The following is a 24,708-nucleotide window of genomic DNA, read 5'->3' as shown; positions in this document are numbered from 1 at the left end:
ACCATTAGATATCCCAAATCCCACGTCATCAGCTAATATTTCAGTTTGATCCTATCTCTCTCTCTCTCTCTCCATCCGTAGGAACTCGGCGGCATTATCACAAACACCTAGAAATGCCTTCTTTCCTCCCGCTCTTCCCCTTCCTCCTCCTCCTCCTCCTCCTCCTCGACTACCCAAAACTCACTTCCCAAGAAACTCTCACCTCCTTTTCCATCTCGGACTCCCCATGGTTTCCCGACCAAAATCGCACCCTCGCCTCCCCCGACGGCATCTTCGCCGCCGGCTTCTTCCGCACCCCTTCCAACTCCAAGCAGTACGTGTTCTCCATTCGGGTCGAGTCCTCCACAAGTAAAACCATCGTTTGGACTTTAAACGATGCTGACCCAGTTGATGCAAACGCCTCTTTATCCATTTCCCCACTAGGGGTCCTCTCCCTCGTCGATTCCTCGGGTAAAAACCTTGGGCCCAATGCGACGGGAGCCTCTAACACGTCAAAATTGGAGCTTCAAAACGACGGAGAGATGGTGTTCGGCAATTGGTCTAGCTTCCTCTCTCCCACGGACACTATCTTGGCGAACCAGAAAGTGCCACCCTCCGGAACTACGTTGACTTCGGGGCTGTACGCCCTCGTGAACGCATCGAGTTTGGTGTTCAACGGCACCGCCCCGTACTGGACGGCGCAGAACCAGATAAATAATCTCACCTCGGATGGTCAAATTCTCATGAGCTCTAACAGTAAGTATGTGGCGGCGGATCTCGAGAAGACCCCCCTCCGCCGCCTTACGTTGGACGCCGATGGCAACCTCAGGTGAAGTTAGTTCTTTTTTTTTTGTCCCACAAAAGTTGTTCTTTTTAGTGATTGCTGAACATTGTAGAGCTGTAATTAAAACATAGAATGTTCAATCCTTGCTTGGATCAAACTTAAATATAGCGCCAAAAGTTCGATTTGTTTTTTATGTTGAATAAAAGTTAGATTTTTCTGCAAAAAGTTTTATAGATCTGGTCTTCTTTCTTTTTGGCTTCATCTACATCACCAGGCTGTACAGCCTCAACGCGACCAAGAGGCAATGGAGGGTGATGTGGCAAGCGGTGTCGGAGCTCTGCACCATCCGCGGCAAGTGCGCCGACAACGCCATCTGCGTCCCGGACCTCCCGGTCGACGCCGACAAAACCTCCTGCGTCTGCCCGCCTGGCTACCGCAACGCCACCGACCTATCGGCCTCCACCACCTGCAGCCTCAAATTACCTCTTCGCCCCAATTCCACTACCAAATTTCTCCCCCTCGACTTCGTGGACTTCGTCGACGGCCCCAACAAGGTCGACTTGACGCCCCAAAATTTCGAAGAATGCAAGAGAAGATGCTTAACCAATTCAAGCTGCGTTGGATTCAGCTACAAGTACGGCGGCTTGCGCACTTGCTACAACCACAACAAGCTTGTCGGCGGCTATTGGTCGCCGAACACCGAGAGCGCCATGTTCATACGCGTCGCGAACGCCGAAACCGATGTGTCGACCTTCACCGGCATGACGACGGAGATCGACACGACGTGCCCGATCCACATCAGCCTTCCCCTCCCGCCGAAGCAGGCGAACACCACGATCAGGAACATAGCGATCATTACTGCGCTCTTCGCGATCGAGCTCCTCGCTGGAGTGCTGTCCTTTTGGGCGTTCCTTCGTAAGTACTCCAAGTACAGGGACATGGCCAGGGTGTTCGGGCTCGAGTACTTGCCCGCCGGTGGGCCGAAACGGTTCACGTATGCCGAGCTCAAGGCTGCGACTAACGACTTCTCCAACGTCGTCGGACGCGGCGGATACGGCGTGGTCTACAAGGGGGAGTTGGCGGATCGCAGAGTCATCGCGGTGAAGCGGCTCAAGAACGTGGGCGGCGGCGAAGCCGAGTTCTGGGCCGAGGTGGCCATCATCGCCAGAATGCACCACCTCAATCTGGTTCGCATGTGGGGCTTCTGCGCCGAGAAAGAGCAACGCATGCTCGTGTACGAGTACGTTTCAAATGGGTCGCTCGATAAGTTCCTCTTCCCGCCAATTCAATCCGATGAAAAGAGCAAGAACTTAGTCCCTCCGAGGCCTCTTCTTGATTGGAATATTAGATACAGAATCGCCATTGGAGTTGCAAGGGCGATTGCCTACTTGCATGAAGAGTGCCTTGAATGGGTCTTGCATTGCGACATCAAGCCTGAGAATATACTCTTGGAGGATGACTTCTGCCCCAAGGTGTCGGATTTTGGGCTCTCCAAGCTCACCAACAAGAAGGACAAGGTGACCATGTCGCGAATCCGGGGGACGAGGGGGTACATGGCTCCCGAGTGGGTGATCCAGCGCGAGCCGATCACCGCCAAGGCTGACGTGTACAGCTTCGGGATGGTGCTGCTCGAGATCGTGTCCGGGAGGAGGAACTACGATTTCCGACAGGAGTCCCTCGACAGCGAGGACTGGTACTTCCCCAAGTGGGCGTTCGAGAAGGTGTATGTGGAGAGGAAGGTGGAGGACATCTTGGATGCAAGGATATTAGACAGTTACGATGACAGAGCGCACTTTGGGATGGTGGAGCGCATGGTGAAGACCGCCATGTGGTGCTTGCAGGACCGCGCCGAGATGAGGCCGCCGATGGGGAAGGTGGCTAAGATGCTCGAGGGGACGGTGGACATCACCGAACCCGCAAAGCCGACAATCTTCTGCATGACAGAGGAATAAGGAGCTCTGTGTTAGCAAGAGAGCAAGAACAATTCCGAATAATTTCTTTACTTGCTGAAGTTGTTAGTACTTAGAAATGCAGAGAAGAGAAGCTGCTGAACTCAAATGTAGTTGAGGTAAGATATGTTTAATAATATTGATATCACTCTATCTTGTTGGCAATGTTTGATGCTTGTAAATCCTTTTAATGGGCACTCTGCTCATATGTGTTTAGTGTCTGGAATGGAACCTATCAGTAGTACCATGACAATTTGATAGTTGCAAAAAATTTCAACAACTTAGTTATATTGCTGCATCTAGATCAAATGTTTAGAGGTGGATTAATGAAGCATGAACATTGGTATGGCAAGTGGATGATGTGATGTGTAGAAATGTGTAGATTTAGTCAAGATAATTTCCAATCACATGCATCAATCACCAGAATGTTCAAATCAAAAAACAAGATGGACTGGTAATTGTATTCCATCTGTTATTTGACTTCTGAATTGTATAAGTAATTACTCACATTGCCCTACCTACTAGTCTTCAATCCTTGAATGAGCCTTATCAAGAATTTTCTCTTCCCCAGTTCTTATTACCCTCCCTTGTATACTCATAGGTTGTATAATTCATCAAAGTCTTGTCCAAGCCTAAAGTTCACTTTTTTCTTCTTCCTGGTAGCTTTTGATAAGATGAATTTTACTTTAAGCTTTCATAGCTGAGTGAGTTTGACTGTTAGATGTGATTCACTATTGCTCTGCTCTTTGGCTAGAGTTGTGTAATTGTAAACTATTCTAGTAATTATTTTTACAAGGTCTCTTTAGTACTTTGTGATTGTAATTGAATATTCGATCAAGTCTAACAAGCATTTAACATCACATTACTTTGACTGTAAGCTAAAATAAGCTCAAGCCAAGGAGGCTTTCGGGAATATACTTCTCATACTTTAGGGTGTTAAAAATACTACAGTAATCCCATGAGATTAGTAAAAGCAGAGAAGTGCTTAACATTCAAATTATCTTCTGGTAGGTAGGTTATATAAACATTCAAATTGGTTTGGATGAGGGCTGCTTATTTGGGCCACTAACTCCACAATAATGGGCCTAAGGCTCAAGTAGTCCAAAATTCCTACAACTTGGTTTGTAAGGATCAAGAAGGTTATAGAATCAACTTCAACCATAAACAATTATTATGGAAAAAATTATTTTGTAGTTTTATAACTTAATGACTTGGTTTAACGGCTCGACTCGGTTGATAGTTCAACAGTGTGATTGATTTGGAGAAACAACTTAGCGACATGATGACTCAAAATAATATATTGATGATATTTAATTTAGAACAATAATTCGATGATATATATGACTTGAAGAAACCTAAACTAAGCGGCTCAATATATTAGATAAATATTAGTAGAGTCTAAGTATTTATGTATCTAAGGTTGATATTTTATCTAGCTTATATCTAATCTTTTTTGGACTCTTCAACAATTAAACAAAAAAAAAATCCACTCACCCATTAAGGTTTTTTTTAATGAAAAGCAGATAATTGCATTATTCCGATCAAAGAGATATTTTAAAAAGCCATTCCACTAGTACTATAAAACAACAAGCATAAAGCTCCTCCAAAGTCACCCGAAAATCTCATGCTTTACTAGTTAGTTAGCATTAGCTTCTTCTTAATCTCAATTGAATCTTGAAGCAGTACAAGTATAATCTATAGAAAGCCAAAACTTTAACAAATGAAACGCACAGCGTGTGCAACAGTATAGGGACAAGGTGGGGAAGGGGAGGAGGAGGGGAGATACTAAAACTCTAGCAGGTCAATCCAGCTCACTAGCATGGGACAGGTGCAACCAAAACCGCAAGTCCCATAGCAATCAAGTAACCCTAACCATAGCCAAGGCAAAGACCCAGGCCACCACCAAGCACCACAAAGACTTAGAAAGGCTCGACGGGCCGCCAACTAGAGAGAGACTGATAAGAACAAAGGTGAGCGAAGCAGCTTAGCAAATGGGAGACCTGGCAAGGGAAACAACACTGCCAAAGTCGATGAATCCTAATAGATCTAGGGCCGACCTTCGGAGAAAGTTTTCTCTAGGTAAGACGGCAGTTGATCATGGCCACTCATCTTTCAAGGTTGTTCTAGTGGATTTATACCAGAACTTCATTTCTTTTTGCATATAATGTCACATGGACAGATGAACAGGAGGCAGTTGCCGCATATTCTACCAATTGTCATGCCCCACCGAATCATAAGCGTTTGAGATGCTTACTACGACACAGGGTCCCACTAAAGAGACGACATAGATTGCATTTGATGCTTAAACTGGTCCACCATCGGACCCACCTTGTATAAATTAATAACTAGCCAAAGAAAACGCTTGAATTATATTAGTATCCCACCACCATTATTCTAACACTCGACATTTAGGCCATTTCCCACCTGAAAACATACTAAAATGCACAATAAATACTAAAAAGAAAAGGGATGCGAAAAAGTCCCGAATTAAATACCCCACCACTGTCATATGCTGTACAACCAAACCGAGGACCCGAGTACAGGAATTAAATTAAATTAAATTAAATTAAATTAAAGACAACATATGCTTATGGCTTAATTCTATAAATTTGATTATTTAATAATTACTAATTATATTCATGGCAACAAAATAATCTTTGAGGAGAGGAGAGGGAAGGGGAACAGTCGAGGGCTTTTCTAGAAGAAGGGGGCCCTGCAAGGAATCCCTTTCTGCCTCCGGAACCGGATTGGCGGGGGGATCGAACGGCCCTGATCTGTCTCGCTGGAATCAGACGGTCGCAGGGACGACAAGGAGGAGGCCGACGACTCCATCTCCTTCGGGGCGTAGTTCTCGAGATCAGACGTCAGATTCTCAAGGAACGGCTCCGATTGCTTGCAGCCGTCTTCCGAGCCAGAGAGGACCGTGCTGTCGTCAAATTCCTCGGACATCTGAACCCAAGCCAGGAATTGGGAAGAGCGAGAGTGTATGCAGAAGACCGAAATGACCAAATTGCCCATGATAGGAGGCGAGTAATTAATTACCTTGCAGGCGATTGAGCAGTACCTACTGGATTCCGCGACGGTTCGATGACAGATCTTGCATAGAGAGCCTGCGGGATTGGACTTGGACGGCTTGGATTGTCTCCGAGGGTTCAGAAGCACCACCTTGGCGCTATTGACGATATAAGGCTAAAAAGGACAATGCAGAAAAGGAAATAAATATATATCCAAATTACCAAAATTTAGGTCAGAAATTATCGGAGCAATTGCTTTACGTAATTTTTTTTTTATAAAAAAAGAAGAGAAAAATAAAATAAAACCTTAGTAGTTTACTAACAAGTATTGACGGAGTAGGAATTTTATCAACCTAAGTCAAACGGAATCAAAATTCGAGGAAATTAAAGAGATTTGAAAACGTAGGAATTGAGGAGGAAAAGAAAAACAATCTGGCCAATTTGGATTTACCTGGACATGAGAGAGATCAAGAAGTCTCTGGACGTCGAGGATCCGAATAACGTCTTGATAGACGTAGCGGCGGATCTGGAGGAATTGGTGGTGGCGGTGAGGGACGAGGCAGTGAGGGCACATGCAGTGGTTGCAGTCGATACAGTAGATATTCTCCTCGCTCTTCCTTAGATCCTTGTGTTCTTCACACGCGCCGAAGAATTTGCTCTTTAGAAGAAGTTTCACCCATGGAGGCATTCTCTTCATCTCCTCCTTGCTTTTCTTGTAGTGGAATGCATACCCAACCTTATAAATTCCGATCAAGAACTCAAATCAATCCAAATATATATATATATATAATCATCAAATTCAATTCATCGGATACATGAGAACTGGGATATAAACTTGGAATCAAGAAAATATCATATGAACACAACTTTTTGAGAGAAGAATTACCATTGCCTTTCTTGGAAGGGAGAGTAAGGGTTTTAATAATTCTGGCGGCGAGCTAGGGAGAGAGATTGAGGAGAGAAGAGAGAGAATAAATTAAAAGAGGAAAGACTTGGGGGGTTGGTCATTTAATGGAATCAGAAATGGAAAGAGAAAGAAAAAGAAAAATATAATAACAAAATACGAAGTGAGAGCGGGAAGCGGAGAGAATCTCGTCCGTCGATCTCGGACGCGGGGATCAGGAGCGTTGGTGGGAGAACGGCGCAAAGGGGAGCCGTTGGATCCTGGGATCACGGATCCCATGGGGTCGGGAACACCAAGGGTCTGCCACAGCCCATAGGGGGTGGGGGCCAAGGGATATCCACACGTGTCGCGCCACGGATGGGGCGTTCGTTTCCCGCCAAATTCGAGCGCAATTCGCGCACAAGGGCGTTTCGATTAGCTGGCCAAGGAAGGCCGTACGGATCCCGCGTCGCTCTCCCATTGGTCAGCTTTGCAGCTACTTAGCCTCTAGTTTAGAATATTTTTAAATTCAAAAGGCAGAATTCCAGCGTCTGGCTTGTTTTGCTGGAAGACCGCATGCACAAATTGAAAGTTTTTCCATCGATGGCAACCTCATACCTTGACACGTATTGAAAAAAAAATAAAAGATAGAGCGCGGAGAATTATGGTTTCTCCTCAGTGAGAATAAATCATCGAGATATAGTAACCAAACCTTGTTTTAAAAATTAATACTTTCTTCTAATTTCATCTAGTATATCTGGATGGTAATTAGATATTCTAGTTCTTTATTCAGGATCTAACAGGAGTCTTTTTTTTTTTATTTGATGAATTATAATTGAAATAAGACCTAGCAATAATAGGAGAAATCAATTGGATATTAAAAAAAAAAGAATTTTTAACACACTTGCCATTGAGAACTTTCAAAATATAATAATTTCCACCATCAGAATTGCCACTCAAATAGACTCCTTAAAAATTCTCAACAGATTATTAATAAAGACACTTAAATGATTTAAATATTCTTTTTAAAGTTTAGACTATAACATATTTATCAGATAAATTTGTCTCACATAAAATAAGATATATTTCATAGTACTGTAGAATTGGATATAAATATATTTCACAACACCCTCTCCTACTGTGCCACTCTTAAACTAATTTTTATTATACTTAATCTCCCAGGCCTCTAAGTACTTGAATATATTTTAATTATAATAAGATAATTTTGCCACAAGCGTTATCTGATAAGGCACGAACATGTTTCCTCTTATATCAGTTCACATCTCTAGTCCATGATTAGTTAGCGCATTTATTGCGAATAAGAACAAGAATGAGTCAGGCAAGAACGCGTGATAACAAATTAACGAGGTACAACATTTAATAGTATTCCACATTACCCTAGAAACAACTTCTGAATGCCATCTCAGAATTCTCCATTCTGATATAAAAACATGTATATCTAATGGAAAAATTGTACGCATTTAGTTACACGAAACCTTGGTACAGAGGGCAAGGGAGACAATCATGACAGTTTTCTCCCTTAATTTATGATATACTGAGTTCAATTGGACCTGAGTATTATTGACTATGGACCAACTAGCAGTAGAGTAAACACAAGTAGGTGAAAGCGAGACCAAATATAAAATGTTAAACCTGCAAAGAAGTTGCTTAACACTTATAAAAGTGATAGTATTTCATTAGCAGCATTTCTGCTAATATATGAAACAACTTTAGTTTTAACTCTCGACGCCATAAAGTTCACATTTCCTAAAAAAATTATATATATATATATACATATATGAACGAATTTTGAGAAATGGACCAATGGTAGGCGCCACCAGCTCAATCTCAACAGTTGGGTAATCTTTGAGCACAGTGATGTATGTTGATGTGCACTTCGTATGTAAAACAGATATACAAGGGCAAGAATTTGCTACCTTCTTTATCTCTCGATATGTACTATTGGTGATGTTGCATTACTTGAGTTGAGTGAATAGTCATCACATACGCCATAAAGGTGAAGATAGCTTTAGCCCCCTTTACAAGAGATGCACTGACTGCATTAGCCAAAAGCTTCAGTCCATGTGCTGCTTTCTCTTAGAACGCAGATTGAGATACCAGGTTGCAAGTTGGCGGAGGCTCAACCCAACTAGTATCTTGGAAAGAGCAAGCATGATGTAGGTCAGACTTGACAATAAGAGAGTCCAGAATAATCTCCATAAGAATGGGTCTGAGGGAAGGAGGGTTGCGTAAACTGGAGTCAACACTCTGATGACCTGGTAAAAGAAAAAACAAGTGATCAGCAATGAAGATTGTTAGTTTGCTGGTTTCATATTATGTAAAAGTATTACTGTTCACCTACCACACATGCTGGTGCAAGAGGAATGAAAGTAAGGTCCTTCCGGCGTTCTTCAGGCTTTTCATTCAGTGTCTGGACATAATAGTTATGGGCTTTTTGTTCAGTGTCCCTCCCATAAATCTTATTCTAAAGGTAAAGTGGAAATAATTAAAAAAAAAAGAAAAAAAATAAAAAAGAGACAAGTCTACCTGTTTACATAGGTCTTCCAGAAACTCTGAATATGCAACTGGTTTTATCTCATTAAACTTGGCAAGGAATGAATGCTTAATAGCATCGATAAGCAATTCACATATGTAAACCAGGAGGGCATTCTGGAGGGAATATCAACAAATGATAAAAGTTGTACAATTGTAGAGCTAGACTGACAAGTTCTCTTGGACCAAAAGGATGGTATGAATTAAAAATAAACTTACAATAAGAAAACTCTCAAACCATGGCCCTTCAGCCTCCAAAATATTCTGAGCTAGAACAAATATTAAAAAAGCTGTGATGTGAAACCTCTCCACAATGTCTGCCCAAAAAGAAAGAGAGGGAAAAATCAGCTTGTGATCTTAGAAATCAATGAACTTTTCAAGTTTAAACAAATATAACAGCAAAGGTAGCAAAATGAATTAAGCAAAAAATAATTGCAAAGGGCCACCAATGCAAAAATATAGTGCAAGCTATGAATTCTTTTTTCAGTTTGTTTGCAACTGTGTAACAGAAAAAAGGAATTGATTAGTATTTAAAGGTCCTAGACACTATTCGATTCAATAAAAAAGCCATGTAAACTCGAACCAGAATCATTTGTCATAGATCAAGCAGAGAATGTAGTATTTGCGGCCCAAGTTGTAACAAACAAATCTATTCTAGCTCATAAAATTAAGTTATCGTGACCATACTTATACATATCTTTGTTTTTCATACTAAATAGAACTAAAAGAAGGATCCATTTTAAAGTACTTATTGTACTATACTAGTATCTTGAGAGGGTCAAAAGTAGATACATCTAGGTGTAGCACATATGTATCTCTAACAAATGATTGTGAGGAGATGAGTGATAACCGTAATGCTACAACTTGCAGAAGATTGAGAGATGGTTTAGCATTGGTCCAAACTCTATGCATGTCATTAATCGGTAAGAAATTTTAGTATCATATAAATCTGACCAAATATCATATAATGGCCCATTACTTCTAAATGCTCATGTCATTAACAATCTCCAGATGGGAACCTTTATGAATAATCTCCTCACATCTATCACGCCAGATTTAGAAATAAACAGGCAGAAATAACATGTTAGCTGTATTGTATCACAGTGATACTATGAATATCCAGAAGAAACAGACTCACCATAGTATACAAGATTGTGAAGATTTTCTTTGCTAACACGTTTGAATACATTGCTTTTAATCTCAGCAAAATTATTTGACACCAACAGAGCCAATAAAGCATTATTGTGTGCAATAATGCATGTTGATAAGGTGATAGCCTGAACCAACAAGACAAACGAATGGACGAGTATGATTCGTTAAGGAAATTCATACTGCACTATATCCAAAAGAGAATGAAAACCAACAAAGACATGGCAAATAGAATAAGTATCTTGCCAAAGAAGCATATAGAAATATATCGACAGAGAATGAAAACCAGGAAAAAGTTTAGCAATTTGCTACAAAGGATATCAAATGCAATGACAGCTATAGCTTCATCAAATATGAATCTCATCAGTTCAAATGTGAGACTATCTTGTGAACAATTTGCAAGCCCCTCTGCAGAATTGAACAACACTTGCAAAACATCCTCACCGAAAGACTGGCAAAGTTTGTCAAATATCTGTCATGAATTCAGAAATAAGTAAGTACCTGTGAGTAAATTTGTACTTCAGCAAAGTCATATTTCTCTCTCACCTCTAGTACATTGTATACTACATAGAGTTTGATCGTCCCTTGACCACGTATGACATGGTATATTAAGCTAACATCTGATGCACAATAACAATTTTGGATATATTAACTAGCAGTTAGTACTAAAAATCAATGCTAAAAACACATTAAAATCCCACCTATCATTTGCAGAGAAGCGACTCCCAGAATCAACACAATAAAACATCCGTAATCTGACAACTCATCTGCATTTGGCCTCAGAAACTGCCTGCCACAAACATATTAGGCCAACAGAAATTTCCACAAGTCAAATACATCATCATCACAAACAGTAGATGTCATACAAGATCGGAACTTCTTATAAAACCCGTTCTAGTTGATTGCATATATTTTACCAGATTATATTGAGAAACATTGTATTTAATGAGCAAAAGTTTGCAACCCACCTGGTGGTCAGCACCTTCCAAGCGGCCATTAAGATTCTGGCTGGCATAATAGTTAGCAAAGACAAAAATGAATCCAAGCAGACAAAGAAGCCAGCAACAATGAGCTGCAGCATTGTTATCATACATCAGAGTTGTAATTCCTCAGAAAAAATATGAGAAATATGGAACTTAGGCATGGAGATTAAGGTTGGAAGGCCGAAGCAATAAATCATGAAAACGTTCAGAAGTGTACAGCTAAAAACCAGACATTGTCCACTCATCTAAATATATTACCTACATTTTCCTCTCTGCTTCACCACAGAAAGAACCTTTTACTCTGTAATAAGTGAAGACATAGCACATGTTACTTATCAACTGTTGCAAACTAATTCGTTCCTACAACCATAATCATAAATAATTAACAGCTTAATGAACAATCTTACATTAGCCCGGGGACCCCTAAGCCAGTTTTACAGAAAATATTACAAGTGAAGAAGTACCCGTTCACATCTCCATGGCACGTGAAACATAGTGTTGTAGACCCTCTGCCGTTTCTTCTCGTTTCCCACAGCAATTGTGCTCCTAAGTGAATTGCCACCATAAATCTCTCCAATAAAGTACTTTAATGGTGATTTCTCAACAGATGAGACTTCTGCAGTCAATGTCATATAAAAAGTATAAATCTTTATTGTAGCAACTTCCATTTGTAAACGAATACACTTGCTAGTAGATACAACCAAGCTACAGTAGGTAAGTTTCTCAATTGAAAGCTAAAAGACTCCTAATAAGGGGTAGACACAAATCATGAATAAAATCTGAATATGAAGGAAGAGGAGGGAGAAGATGAGGCTGAGCACATGTCTAATCACTCCCCCCCTCTACTTTGCTTCTGCTTTCACTACTTGTATGAAGAAAGCATAACAGGGGGAAAATTTTTTGAAGCTAAACTATGGTCTATCGTTGGCAATGCTACCTAACAAAGACCTTTCATAGCAAGCCAGTCTCTTGCCTACTGCTAGTAAATCATGAGATGACCATTATGATGATGATGGTGATGATGACGGTGAAGGTGATGCTGATGATGCTTGTCTGCCGGATTATTCTTTACAGTGGGAACAAAATAAGGAGAAAAGTCAGTTAAAAAAAGATCACCGAAGATTATCCTCCGTATACCACAACTTCACAGGTTGATTGAGTGGAGCAATTACCTACCGTGTTGTGTAATTAATTGATCTGATTCCAATCCAATAAGGCAAATCCATGCTCATGTAGAACTGAAATAATTGATCTAAGTTACCTAAATGCACATTGCTTGTGTAATGGAACGAGGAACTACAAGATAGGTAGATACTGCAAAGAGAAACCAGGTTAACGAACATCTTTCTCCAGGACATTTGAATCATCACTCATCAACAAAAATTACCGATTTCTTTATCAATAGCAGATAGTGCAATTGTCGTTTGAGCATTCAATTTTCCAACGAAGCACTAATGTAGCTGCTAAATGCAAGGATTGCAATAAATTACAAGGAAGAAAGATAAACTTCATGGGATTCTTTACCTAAAAGCAAATTAGGATCCACCGCCATCAAACGATTCCAATCCAGTGACTCCTCCTTTACCAACTTAGTGACGTTTCCATTGGATTCCGGCCTCCACTGGCCAGCCGAACTCTCCCTCGTGCTCGTCGCCTCTTCCCTGGTCTCATCCACTACGTTCCCATTCACATTCCTCTGCCTCAACTCCACACAAGAGACGCAGCTCACCTGGGATCCACCTAATTCCGGCGCCGCCGCCACGTTTTCGCACACCGGTTCCATAATCGATCTACTCTCCAAGACCTTGAACTCAATCTCATCCTCGCATCGCCTGTTTTCGCCTAAGAACGACTTCTGCTGATCCAATTCTAGCAAGGAGATCGGCTCCTCCAACGTCCCTGCCTTCTTCTTCTTCTTCTTCTTCGAGCTCTTGGACTTCCGCTTCCGGCCGATCGGACGGTCGCCGACGTTATAGAGGTCGGAGCGCGACACGTGACGTGGAGATAGGACGCCGTCGTCTCCGGAGATTTCTTCGGTGAGGATTTCGAAGGAAATGCTCCTCCCGCCGGATCTGGCGGACATCGGCGAAGTAATTAGATAGAAAGCGGGACAGATGAAATCGAAAGGAGGAGATGAAGAAACCCTAGAGAGTTCTCGCTCGCTGCGGACGTGAAGTCGACCGCGGCGAGGGGGAGAATATAGAGGAGTCTGAAGAAGAAACGCCCGACGCCGGAGAGTCCAGGTTTTTTATTTCGTGGACTTTTGCACATACTTCCTTGATATATATATATATATATTGTAAAATAAGCAAAAGAGAACATGAGACAGCGGTCTGCGAGCTTCCTTTTTTTTTTCCTCTCTTTTTTAATAAGCATCCGCCGTATTTCCTTCCTTTCTTGGAATCCAAAGGAGTAGAAAGCACAGCTATGGCCCTCTTACCTCGTCGTCTTCCTCTCCTCGCTCGCTTCCTCTCCACCTCCACCACCACCACCACCTCTGCTGCCGCCGACCACTTCCTCCATCTCCTCCAGTCTCCTTCTTCCAATCCCACTCTTGAACTCGCCCTCTCCTCCTCCACTCTCACCCCCTCCATCATCACCTCCGTCCTCCTACGTTCTCCCTCCCGCCTCCTCGCCCTTCGCTTCTTCCTCTCCGCCGCCCAACATTGCCGCCTCTCTGCAGCCTCCTTCTCCTCCGCCGCCGCCGCACTCGACCTCCGCCGCCAGCCCCAGACACTAACCCTTCTCCTGGACTCCTATAGCTCCTCCTCCTCCGCTCGTGTAACCACCTTCGCCTTCAACACCCTCCTCCGTCTCTGCCGCCACGCAAACCTCCCCGACGAAGCCCTCGCCGTCCTCCGCCGCATGCCAGACTTCTCCTGCCGCCCCGATACTTTCTCCTACAACGCCGTTGTCCAACTCCTAGCCGACTCTGGACGCGGCGACGCGGGAATGGGTCTTTTGGATGAGATGGTAATCGCTGGCGTCAGCCCTAACATGGTCACCTTCGTGACGGTAGTACGTGGACTCGCAGTCCTCGGAATGATAGACTCAGCTCGCGGTGTTGTGTTACGAATGCGAAATCATGGTTGTATACCGAATGTGGTTGTTTACTCAGCTTTGCTCGATGGAATTTGTGGGTTTGGCAATCTTGATGCTGCAATGGAGCTGGTGCGGGAGATGGAGGAGGAATTGGATGGTGAATGTGTGCCAAATGTAGTGACTTACACATGTTTGGTGAAATGCCTCTGTGAGAAGGCCCAGTTGGAGGGTGCATTAGCGATCTTGGATCGAATGGGAGAGCGGGGAGTTATGCCAAACCGGGTGTTCGTTCGTACACTTGTCAATGGTTTTTGTGCAAATGGGGATGTGGATAGGGCTTATGAGCTGGTTGAGAGGGTGGTCGGGGAAGGGAGCATTTCAAGCAATGAATGCTATAGTTTGCTCGTGGTATGTTTGTTGAGAGCTGGAAATTTGGAGCATGCGGAAGGGCTTGTTAGAAGAATGTTGGAAAATGGGGTTAAGCCAGATGGATTGGCTAGCAATTGTATGATGAGGGAGCTGTGTTTGCGAGGTCGGTTCTCTGATGGTTATTGTTGGTTGGGTGTGATGGAGGATAATGGGGCAACTTGTATTGACTCTGATGTATACTCTCATCTGTTGGCGGGGCTGTGTGAAGAGGGCTATTTTCTGGAGGCTTCGATGTTGGGAAGGAAAATTGTAAAGATGGGGGTTCGGATGGAGTCTTCTTGTGTTGATGTTGTTGTTAGTATGTTGAGGAAGTTTGGAGAAGGGGACTTGGCATCAGAAATAATGAGACTAAAAGAGCTTCAGGTGCTATAGTTTTTGTCTCATTGCACAATCTTATTGAAGCAGGTATTTATATTTTTAAATCGGCTATGATGGTTGTCCTCAACCTATTTATGGCTTGAGTCCTTGAGTCTGATCATTGTTTTAGAGAGTTTTCTAATAATCTGTTGTCATATGATATATTGCAAAAGGTAGCTCTCATTGTTCTCCTAATACATCAGGTTATTTTGATATTTTCTTGTACTTGGGGCATGAGTACTTCATGTTCTCTAAGTTACATGCATTCTGTTTGGATTTAGAAAACCCTTTCTGTTTGCAATATTCTGATGTATCTAGAGTAGTATTTGAGTATATGAATCCCAATATTAGAAATGAAGGATTTTGTGGAGCTTATATCCTACATTCTTTCTCGCACAAATCTTAATTTATGGTGTCATAAGATCCATTGTCCTCTTGTTGAGATCTTTACAGTTGATTCTTGAATGTTATGATTATTTTATTGTTGCACAACAAATGGAAATGTTCTTTGAACTTCAGGTAGCTCTAGAAACTCTTGTTTGACATAATACATATAAGATGTAGAATTCTGCATTGGTGAACCTTGCCTGCCCTATCCTTCTTATCGTAATATTTTCTCTTCTCATTGTTTCATTTTGAGGTGACGTATGTGAGTCAGGATTTCATTTTTTGTTGTATTGTTTTCTTATTTCAGGCGTAGTAACTTATTTACTTATTGACATGATAGTATATGAATATATCTTGATGGAAGGTAGATACATATCATGCTAGTGAGGTATCTACATCGACATGGGGAGGATATCTTGATACTCCTTCATGTCCAGCCATTTATTTCTGCTATATTAGTATTGAGCATATCTTATTTTATAGGAACTTAATTTAGGGTTTTTTTTTATCCCTCTTGATACTTCTTTACATTTTTGTACTTGATCTAGATAAATTATACTTCAAATTTTAAAAATCAAAAGAATTTTTGGTTTTTCCCATGCTATATGCCCCAACCAAGAGGATCCGAGGAAAAAGAGGGAAAGCATGATATCAGAATTTAATTTCAAAAGTTAGACTAATATATAGTATTGAAGGATTTTAATTTAGATCCTAAAATCTATTTTAATTCCCTAGAATTGTTTTTTGACATATCACAATTATTCAGTGTGTCAACGATACACCGGCTTGGCATGACATGTGCCAACAATACATACTGTGCTAAGCTAAAAACAACACACCCATGCCTCGTATATGTGGGAATATCTACCTCTATTTCTAAGAATGTCGAGAGAATATAATTACTATAAACATCAATTCACAAATAACACAGTGACAAACAATATCCTTTTGTGACAAGTTTCCAATTCATTTTATTGTTCTCATACATGAATACGAGGAATTAATTTTCCAACTTTATTAGAACACATGAATGAAACTCTTATATTTTGCAGTAAAAGGATGAAAACAACCATGGAAACTTTTATTATCAAAGGAGAGATAGTGGCACTATTGATTCATCTTCATTTAATGAGTTGACAAATGACAATAGACAAAAACCGGTATCATTGTTGGGATCATTGCTACAGTTTGAACTGGTGAACCCTTTGGCAGTGCTTCTAGTGCAAGGAGCCATCTGTCAATTGCCATTTTCCCATAGGCCTTGCAGCAGAGAGGGGATGCGGGCTCACCATCAGCAAGACAATGAGCATCAGACTGACCCAGTGCCCTTTTTTGCAAAGAGACGTGTCTTCTCTAGGTTTGTTGCTCACTCAAGATAATACAGCCTTATGTTTCTCTCTTGATTTGTTCAATCTTTGTTTTTTCTTCAAATGCTATGTTTGATGGATGATGTTGGAAGTGATTTTTATAGATGCTCTTGCAGTGCTTTCCACTTCAATTCAAAATCTTTTGTTGCTGTGACCATGGAATGAACTCTGCAGAGGCTTTGACTGTTGCCTTTGAGAAATTCCTTTGCACTTATAACAAGCTAATAGATCAAACATGTACTAGAGGTAGATGCAAGTTCTTAGAAGGAAGAAAATGTGGAAGTATTAGTTCATTAATTCTGTTCTGAGGTCCGACTTCCAAGCCTAGGAAGGATGTTATTCCTCCAGATTGGTCAACATTCAAAGTTCATTCCTCCAGATTTGATCGACATTCAAAGTCTTTAATGGGGGGTGCAATTTCTTGGTAAGTCCATGATAATTTACTGATACAGAATGATATGAAACATGACCTTTTATTAAGCAGAATGAACATCAAAAGGATGAGGAGACTAAATATTATTTTGTACAATGTACATAATATGAAGAATATGATGTTTCAAGTAAGAATATCTTTTGACAATGTTTAACTATTGCTGAATACATTTTCAGTGAAGAAATGGTGTGATTCAGTCATTTTGAGAATCAATTTGTTTGGGTATTGGAATGTGCAGTGTAATGCTTAAAATGTTATCTTGAAGAACAGTGGAAATTACAAAGGACATATATTTGTGATATTCAATGAGTATTATGGGATTTTAACAGTCTTAATTAAGTGCACTTTACAAACTTTTTTACTAGGTTAGTATGTCATCTTTTCTTGATAAAACATATCTTTAACTTTTGTACTAGATATTTAGTTGGGAAGTTATTTATAATATTAAAAAATTTATCATCATTCCAGTGTCCACAAAATCTATAGTTATCTTGCTCGGTTCTTCGTACTGTCAAAATTTACCAAGGGCGTCTAAATTTTTTGGCAATTTTAAGAAAAGCTTGTTATCGTTAGCAGATCTGATGATTTGGAACTCCTCAAGCTTGGTATTTTTATTTGCTGACGAGTCCTAAACTGACCTTGGGTAGCTCTGGTTCCCTGGTGCACTTTATCCACTTTAGCATTGTGCACAATATTAAGTATCTGTAATTTATGCTACTTAATTCTTCACGTGCAATTTCGTTGGAACAATCTCTTCTCTGATCACCAGGTACCTCAGGAAGCATGTATTCAAGGACAAATATAAAGATGTCGAGTTGTGCATTTGGTTAATCTTGCCCTGTCCATCTTATCAATCTTTTGTTTTGTTCTTCTCATCAATTCATTCTTTAGGCTATGTTAAATTTGAAGTTATAATTTGTCGGTGCATGCTTTTCCTATTCCAGGAGTAATAGTAATTTTCTTTCTAGAGTTCGATACAAGTGGATATATCTACTCAGGCATCCACTTGTATTCAAGTACAGAGGATCTAAATACTGTGAACATTATTTCAAAATTATATCATGGAGGTAAGCACATCTTTTTGCTGAAATCTTCCAATTTATGTAAGTTATTCTCATACATGGAGTCGAGGCAGTAAAATTGCTGGTAATTTTTCCAACTTTATTCCAGAACACATGAATGAATATCTTACATTTTGCAGTAAGTTAGTAACAAAAAGAGGAGCGCCAAATAAACTTTTATTTTCCAATGCATGAATGAATCCCTTGTATTTTTGCAGTAACAGAAAAGAAAAATACAGGAGCACCATGGAAACTTCTATTTTGATCAGGGCAGAGATAGTGGCATGGTTGAGCCATATTCAATTAGTTAGGCGGACAAGAACCACTAGTGTTCATGGGATCATTGCTACAGTTTGAAGCGTGCGAGGATGGATTAGAACCTTTTGTTAGGGCTTCCAGTGCAAGGAATCCATGTGCTGATGGCCATTTTTCTAAACTCCTTGCAGCAGAGAGGGGATATGGGCTCACCATCAGCAAGACGATGAGCATCAGACCTACTAGCTGTCCTTTCTTGCAAAGAGACATATCCAAGGTTTGTTGCTCGCTCAAGTTAATGCAGCAGATTCTCTGTCTCTAAGTTACAACTTCTCGTTGAACTCTTTGTTTGATGAGGCTTGTGGGAAGTGGTATTTATAAATGCGTGTGTAGTGTTTTTTATCCTCAATTTGAATTCCTGTCCTATGACCATGGAATTGACTATTGCTTGTGAAGTTTCCTTTGCTCCTCTACTAAGAACCAGCAGATTAAGTTCAAGCACCTGAATTGTGTAGGGAGTTGTGGATGTGTTTTTAGTCCTCAACTTAAAGTTCCTCTGTTCCTATGACCATGGCATTAGTTATTGCTTGTGAAGTTTCCTTGCTCCTCTAAGAAGCAGAAGATGAAGTTCAAATACCTTAGATTTGGTAGGAAGTCGTGGAAGTAGTAGCCCATTGATGCTGGACTGAAGCCCAAATGTTTGAAGGGCGTCCAGTCCAGTCCTTGGACATCATTCAACATTCAAAGTCTTTAACGGCCTTAACAAGGCCAAAATAATGGTCATCTTTATGTTGCCAATCGTGTTTGGCCAATTAACTAATAAGCACTTGGATTTCTAACCTCCATTTCCTTAGAACCATGTGCTTGCTAACTTCGTTATTATATTCGAATTAATAACCTCTGTATAAGCTGGACTTGTGGTGAGGTGCATGCTCATAGTTATTATGCGCCAACTTCGTAGCTAATGGATGCCATTTTCTATAGAAATTGTTTCTCGCATGAGTCTGCACAGTTTGCATAGCTTCTTATTAGGTATAATTGCTTACAAAGTTCACTGCACGCTTTTTAACGTAAAGATAAATTCCAATATCAATTCGAGAATTTAGAGTTCTATATTAAAGCAGGAAGCATATGATATACTAAGACAAAGTTCTTATCCACTACATGACCATATGCAATTGTAGCATTTATGACTTAAGTACGCAAGAAATAAGTAAACGGCATATATATATATATATATATATATATATATATATATATATATATATATATATATGCCTCTTCCATGACCATAAGACAATAAAAGACTTGGTCGGTCGGTTCCTAAGTGTGCAAGGATGACTAACACGGTAGAGGTCCAGAATGAGAACCTCTCATGGTCAAGAAGGGCATTAGATTTCCAGTATTACTTAGCTGTTCAATAAGACCAGATTTCTATGGCGGAAAGAGTAATTAGTTATAGCCGGTTTCCAATTATCCAAATGTAAGTTGATTTATATAGATTTTATTTTTAACCATAAAAATAGGTATCCCTTGGGAACTAAAACCCAAGTAAAACTTGGATACTTTATAAACCCTACCAACATTTTATATATAGTTAATGTGGTACTAAATTTTTTTATTGTCACAATAACTACTTTAAAGTCCACTCTTATTCATTTATATAATATTAAAATACTCAGCTCTTTTACCTTTATTATTAATAATGTGTAGACTCTATTTAAATTTAGACTCAAAGTTTATATAAAATTTATGTTCAAATTATAAAATTTTGAATACTCCATAGAGTGATACAATCATAATTGTCTGATTTACGTAATTGATGTATTGACCAACTCATCCTAACAGACACAACACAAACCGGTCTGGCCACATTAAATCTGCGTCCTAGATAAGCAGAGGCTACTATCACGCATGAAGATCAAAAAATTGTTGGAAGACAGGCATCAATTTCTCAGATATGATTCATAAGAAGGCAAAAACACCTATATGCTAACACTTAGAACAGGATAGACGAAACGAAAGCAGTTTATTTGTGATTGCAGGTGACTGATGTGTTCTCTGTGTCCTTATCATATACGTCGATTGAGCATTTGAATGGAATAAAATTGTAAAAAGCTGGATATAAGTTTTATCATGTGCTAATTTCGTAGCTAATGGATTTTTTTTTCTGTTATACCTGATTTGTATACCGAACTCTTCCTGGAATAAGTTGAAACAGTGCAAGTGAATATGAATGGACCGGAAGTTTAAGCCGCATACTTGACCAACCAGTCGAGGCTCTGCAGAAAGAAAACAGTGCGATCGTAATGTCAATTAAATGCAGAATTCGAGTATTCCATGTAGAAAGTTATCTCTACTAACAAAAGTATCTTCTTCTCTTGTTACTCTAATACATGTTTATATTACCAACAGACATAGATCGCCATATGTTAGCAGAAAGAGTTGAGAGAGAGAGAGAGAGAGAGAACCTTTATGCATTCGGGTAGATCATCGTTTTTGGTTCGCACATGAGTCTGAAAAGTTTAAAAGCTTCTTATTAGGTATAAATATTGCTCACAAAATTCACTACACATTTTTAACATAAAAGATAAATTCCAATCTCAATTGGAGAATTTAGAATGTTACGTTAATGAAATAAGCATCTAGACAATGTAATGACTTTAAAGTCTTTATCCACTACGTGACCACATGCAATTGTAGCATTTATACCTCCATGACCGTATGACATGAGGAGTCTTGGTCGGTTGCTAGGCAAGCAAGGATGACTAAGCCGGCTGCGACGGTAGAGGGCCAGAATGAGAGCCTCTCATGGTCCAGAAGGGTTAACACGGCCAAACACCTCGCCATGTGCTCGATTTTGGCGTCTGCCCTTACTGTTTTGAGATAAAACCTGAACGCATATAGAGCGATCGATATCACCACACAGTTTTGAGTGACATCATATATTCTATTGCTGCATCTAAAAGTAGATTACCAGAGGAAGTGATGGATTGTGGGATGGAAGAGTTGGAAGTTGAGGACCTCTTGCACCATCCACTCCATGGCCACCACTTCGCTCCTGCTGTATACGTTATCCCCGACTCTGAAACTTCTCTGCCGTATGCTGCTAGCACGAAATACCAATCAACCGTAAGTTGTAATATGCCAATCTTGGTAATTAGAAAGGGAATTAGTAGGAAGAAATACTACAGATCTAGAGGCATTAGTTACTTGTTGTAAGGCTGGTTCTCTTCAATACGGGTAGCGAGGGTGATGCAAGATATGCCCAGCAACTGTAGATTTTGCACGCTGTTGAAGTATCCACGGCTCAGGGATCGATCCATCAGGTCCACTCCTAAGAATAGAGTCTCGAGTTGGAGCTCCATTGCATTAGAATGCTGTTATCAACCAAAAAAGACGGTCACGTATGAAACTTGTAGTGAAGGACAGGTTTGCCCCTAGATAACCAGACATTTAGGCAGCAATTAGGGGCATTTCTCATTCTACTGATCTGGAATCTACGGCCGACCCGGACACGATAAAAGCGGCATGGGGAAGAGCACAGGGGAAGACTCGGGGCAAGGAAGGAAGTAGTCGTTGTATGTGAAGCCCTTACCTCCACGATCCAGCTAACCATCAAAAGCCGTTGCTCTAAGATCAGACGGCCGTGCTCCGTCGAAAAGCTGTACTCCTCTCCGTAATCATGGACCATCGTCTCCTTCCTCTCCCTGCTACGAAATCTCAAGTAGCTTTCCTCGTCCTCGTCCTCTTCAAACGTCATCACCTGGACAAACGTCTCCATAAAAACGGAAAAAAGAGAAAATTACTGAAATTAAAAAAATCGTACTAGTTAATCCTTTCATTTTAACTTACAGTGAATTCCGGAGACCAGTCCTCTTCGGATCCGGACGATGCTCTAACTCTCGTGCAGGAATTGGACCGCGAGAACTGATCGCGTAACTGGAGGAACAGGGAGAAGCTTGCGGAAGGAGCGGATCCATCTCGTGATCCGTCGGAAAAGTCATCGCCGGAGGAAACGAGGTCCGAGAGGGAGTACTCGGAAGAGGAGGAGGAGGAGGAGGAGCAGTCGGCTTCCTCCGAGCACCATCTGAAGAGCTCCTCCTCGAATTGCGAGAGCGACAACTCGTTGGACGCCGACTGGTCGGAGCTGACCCCGTCGTCCTCCGCCGAGAACTTCTCGGAACACACGAGATCGGATTCGAGATCGACAGAATTGTGGGAAATCAGGGACCGAACGCCCTCATTTTTGGGGAATTTTGCATCGGAAATTGATTCCAGACACGAGGATTCGGAGATCTCCGAATCTCTTAAGCTCGTTTCCACTTCATTTGAGAGATTTCTGCTCGGAAATCCTCCAATAATCTCAGATTCCTCGGAGATAGAGGTATCCATAGCTGAATTGCTCGTACACTTTTCTGTTAGCTTCGATCTCTTCGCATCGGTCTCGAAACCGGGAAGCAATTCGAATTCGGATCGAGAAGAAGAAGAAGCTCTCGGCCGCTTCATATCGGCGGATCCAGCTAGCTCCAAGCTGGACTCGCTTGAGATCGCGCTATGGAGGCAGGAGGATGACGACGACTCCATTGGCTCCTCCTGGTCGGAAATCGGAAGAAGTCGAGCTCGCCGCCGGCGAGGGGTCTTCGATCGGAGTTTTCTGGCACTGGAGGAGGGTCCAATCGCCCAGACAGAGACAGGATCAGAATCGGATGCCAGCATTGGAGTAAGAAAAGATTGAGATCGAGATTCGAGGGAGAGCGCGAGGTATTGGAAAGCACTACGAGGAGGAGAAAAAAAAAAACTACTGGGTTCACTCCACAACCGCTCGCATTTATAGGCAGCAAGAGTTTGTTGTGCCACGTCAGCAGAAACTCGTTTAGCGTCGCGGGCAAGCCACGAGCTACTCGTTTGGCAAAAAAAAAAAAGAATTCGAAATGCTCTCTGGACTCTGCCACGTAAGCACACGGACTTGATTCCGAATACACACGTCCAACGTCAGAGCCAAACCCATCTTTAGATGAGTCACTCAGGCCCAGACTAGACCAAGCCCAAGAAAATAATCCAACTCTTGGTTCGATTTGGGCCAACTTGAGATCAGCCCGACCATCGTAGCACCACTCTTGGGCTTGGTCTTCTCTCCATTGAGCCACATATTCTACGATGATGGACAAAATAACTCAAGAAGGTTTCTTTCATATATAACTAAACACAATAAGGTCCAGGTACTACCACCACTGTTATAGATGTGGAACAGAAATGCAGCATTACTCCAAGAAAATCCAATTCACTGCAGTCAACGCAGGACCTTTCATTATTGAGTATAGGTTTTTAATAATAAACTAATATAGTTAATAGTAATAATAAAAAGAACCCAAAAGGCAACATTAGGCAGTCGTTTCCCCAGAAGGGCCAGAACCATCCTTCCAGGAACCAGTATGCAGACTTTGCAATGGTCAATATCAGAATGACGGTCTAGGCAGGCTAGTGACCCACATGAAATTAACACGTTATAAATATGGAGGCATAGGCGGCACCTTTCAAGGTGCATGAATGTGCCCAAAAAGGCTGCCTACTTAGCTTTACGATATGAAGTTTTAATCTATTGTTTTGGCTACTAATTAGGGGAAAAGGCCAAAGTGGATCCAAACGAAGTTTCCCATCTGGTGATTCTATCATATTAATTGTTTGCTGATAGGAAAGATGCGTGCTTTTTTCTCTTACTCATCTTTAATATTGATGTACAAGTCTCTCCCTCTCTTTTCATGCGGTCCATTTAACAGGATCTTTTTTCTTTAAAAATATATATAGTATAGTATTATTATAAAATTAGTTGCATTCTAAATGTTTCTTTTTTGAATACAAAATTAACCTGAGCACACAGCTCTAATTAATGAGCCAGTGGGTTGCGTCATTAGCTTAAGAGTCACTGTTGATGAGTTGATATTTTGGACGAAGAAGTCAAAACTGAAAAAAATATTAGTGCTATGACTATGAGAAAAATGATTCAGTTTGGTTGTGTTGAGATAGTAAAACTTAGTAAGGCTTAAAAACTATAGTGGTAAAAATATAGTTCATGATCAAGC

At 41.0% G+C, this 24,708-nt stretch overlaps 5 protein-coding genes across 11 annotated transcripts; 2 read left to right on the top strand and 3 right to left on the bottom strand.

The window, feature by feature from the left end:
- The first annotated feature begins 44 nt into the window (after window positions 1–44).
- LOC140773604 (G-type lectin S-receptor-like serine/threonine-protein kinase At1g34300) lies at window positions 45–3,064 on the top strand. The gene is made up of 2 exons (XM_073116247.1): window positions 45–808; window positions 1,038–3,064. Exons 1-2 carry the CDS (start codon window positions 114–116, stop codon window positions 2,713–2,715), a joined length of 2,373 nt encoding a protein of 790 aa, XP_072972348.1. The 5' UTR covers window positions 45–113; the 3' UTR covers window positions 2,716–3,064.
- A 2,118-nt stretch (window positions 3,065–5,182) lies between these two features.
- LOC140774471 (protein RGF1 INDUCIBLE TRANSCRIPTION FACTOR 1-like) lies at window positions 5,183–6,733 on the bottom strand. Of its 2 annotated transcripts, XM_073117479.1 has the most exons (4): window positions 6,613–6,733; window positions 6,178–6,462; window positions 5,755–5,901; window positions 5,183–5,661 (listed from the first exon to the last, which is right to left on the bottom strand). In XM_073117479.1, exons 1-4 carry the CDS (start codon window positions 6,613–6,615, stop codon window positions 5,410–5,412), a joined length of 687 nt encoding a protein of 228 aa, XP_072973580.1. In that variant the 5' UTR covers window positions 6,616–6,733; the 3' UTR covers window positions 5,183–5,409. The 2 variants fall into 2 exon arrangements, with proteins under 2 accessions (XP_072973580.1, XP_072973579.1); XM_073117478.1 differs by having other exon boundaries at window positions 5,183–5,901.
- A 1,378-nt stretch (window positions 6,734–8,111) lies between these two features.
- LOC140773531 (protein POLLEN DEFECTIVE IN GUIDANCE 1-like) lies at window positions 8,112–13,544 on the bottom strand. The gene is made up of 11 exons (XM_073116136.1): window positions 12,819–13,544; window positions 11,759–11,910; window positions 11,280–11,383; window positions 11,013–11,101; window positions 10,858–10,931; window positions 10,633–10,783; window positions 10,301–10,468; window positions 9,382–9,479; window positions 9,157–9,279; window positions 8,972–9,040; window positions 8,112–8,885 (listed from the first exon to the last, which is right to left on the bottom strand). The coding sequence occupies exons 1-11, from the start codon at window positions 13,375–13,377 to the stop codon at window positions 8,685–8,687; spliced, it is 1,788 nt and encodes a 595-aa protein (XP_072972237.1). The 5' UTR covers window positions 13,378–13,544; the 3' UTR covers window positions 8,112–8,684.
- Window positions 13,545–13,594: 50 nt separating this feature from the next.
- On the top strand, window positions 13,595–19,898 carry LOC140773534 (uncharacterized). Of its 5 annotated transcripts, none has more exons than XR_012106491.1 (3): window positions 13,595–15,170; window positions 16,562–16,866; window positions 18,589–19,898. XR_012106491.1 is itself a non-coding variant. In XM_073116141.1 (2 exons), the coding sequence occupies exon 1, from the start codon at window positions 13,722–13,724 to the stop codon at window positions 15,135–15,137; it is 1,416 nt and encodes a 471-aa protein (XP_072972242.1). In that variant the 5' UTR covers window positions 13,595–13,721; the 3' UTR covers window positions 15,138–15,170; window positions 16,562–19,898. The 5 variants fall into 5 exon arrangements, 1 of the variants encoding a protein (XP_072972242.1); XR_012106488.1 differs by having other exon boundaries at window positions 16,993–19,898; XR_012106490.1 differs by having other exon boundaries at window positions 16,562–17,300.
- Window positions 18,588–23,433, bottom strand: LOC140773533 (cyclin-SDS-like). Of its 2 annotated transcripts, XR_012106487.1 has the most exons (8): window positions 22,481–23,433; window positions 22,224–22,391; window positions 21,839–22,005; window positions 21,603–21,731; window positions 21,338–21,518; window positions 21,097–21,141; window positions 20,805–20,907; window positions 18,588–19,629 (listed from the first exon to the last, which is right to left on the bottom strand). XR_012106487.1 is itself a non-coding variant. In XM_073116140.1 (7 exons), exons 1-7 carry the CDS (start codon window positions 23,342–23,344, stop codon window positions 20,875–20,877), a joined length of 1,587 nt encoding a protein of 528 aa, XP_072972241.1. In that variant the 5' UTR covers window positions 23,345–23,433; the 3' UTR covers window positions 18,588–20,874. The 2 variants fall into 2 exon arrangements, 1 of the variants encoding a protein (XP_072972241.1); XM_073116140.1 differs by having other exon boundaries at window positions 18,588–20,907.
- Between the last annotated feature and the right edge of the window lie 1,275 nt (window positions 23,434–24,708).

Source organism: Typha angustifolia, chromosome 13, assembly GCF_048772165.1.
Source record: "Typha angustifolia cultivar Huaian chromosome 13, ASM4877216v1, whole genome shotgun sequence".
In the NCBI taxonomy this organism is placed as follows: Eukaryota; Viridiplantae; Streptophyta; class Magnoliopsida; order Poales; family Typhaceae; genus Typha; species Typha angustifolia.
Note: the sequence above shows the minus strand (reverse complement) of the source record. Positions and strands in the feature narration are given on the sequence as shown.

Excerpts from the sequence above, each read along its gene's own strand:
- LOC140773534 (XM_073116141.1), top strand. The coding sequence starts at position 13,722 with ATGGCCCTCTTACCTCGTCGTCTTCCTCTCCTCGCTCGCTTCCTCTCC.
- LOC140773604 (XM_073116247.1), top strand. The coding sequence starts at position 114 with ATGCCTTCTTTCCTCCCGCTCTTCCCCTTCCTCCTCCTCCTCCTCCTC. Across the intron at positions 809-1,037 it reads GACGCCGATGGCAACCTCAG|GCTGTACAGCCTCAACGCGA; the intron begins GTGAAGTTAGTT and ends CTACATCACCAG.
- LOC140773531 (XM_073116136.1), bottom strand. The coding sequence starts at position 13,377 with ATGTCCGCCAGATCCGGCGGGAGGAGCATTTCCTTCGAAATCCTCACC. Across the intron at positions 11,911-12,818 it reads GGATCCTAATTTGCTTTTAG|AAGTCTCATCTGTTGAGAAA; the intron begins GTAAAGAATCCC and ends CATTGACTGCAG. Across the intron at positions 10,932-11,012 it reads CGCTTCTCTGCAAATGATAG|ATGTTAGCTTAATATACCAT; the intron begins GTGGGATTTTAA and ends ATTGTGCATCAG.
- LOC140773533 (XM_073116140.1), bottom strand. The coding sequence starts at position 23,344 with ATGCTGGCATCCGATTCTGATCCTGTCTCTGTCTGGGCGATTGGACCC. Across the intron at positions 21,519-21,602 it reads ACAATCCATCACTTCCTCTG|GTTTTATCTCAAAACAGTAA; the intron begins GTAATCTACTTT and ends ATATGCGTTCAG. Across the intron at positions 20,908-21,096 it reads ATCTACCCGAATGCATAAAG|AGCCTCGACTGGTTGGTCAA; the intron begins GTTCTCTCTCTC and ends TTCTTTCTGCAG.
- LOC140774471 (XM_073117478.1), bottom strand. Across the intron at positions 5,902-6,177 it reads TTGATCTCTCTCATGTCCAG|CCTTATATCGTCAATAGCGC; the intron begins GTAAATCCAAAT and ends TGTCCTTTTTAG.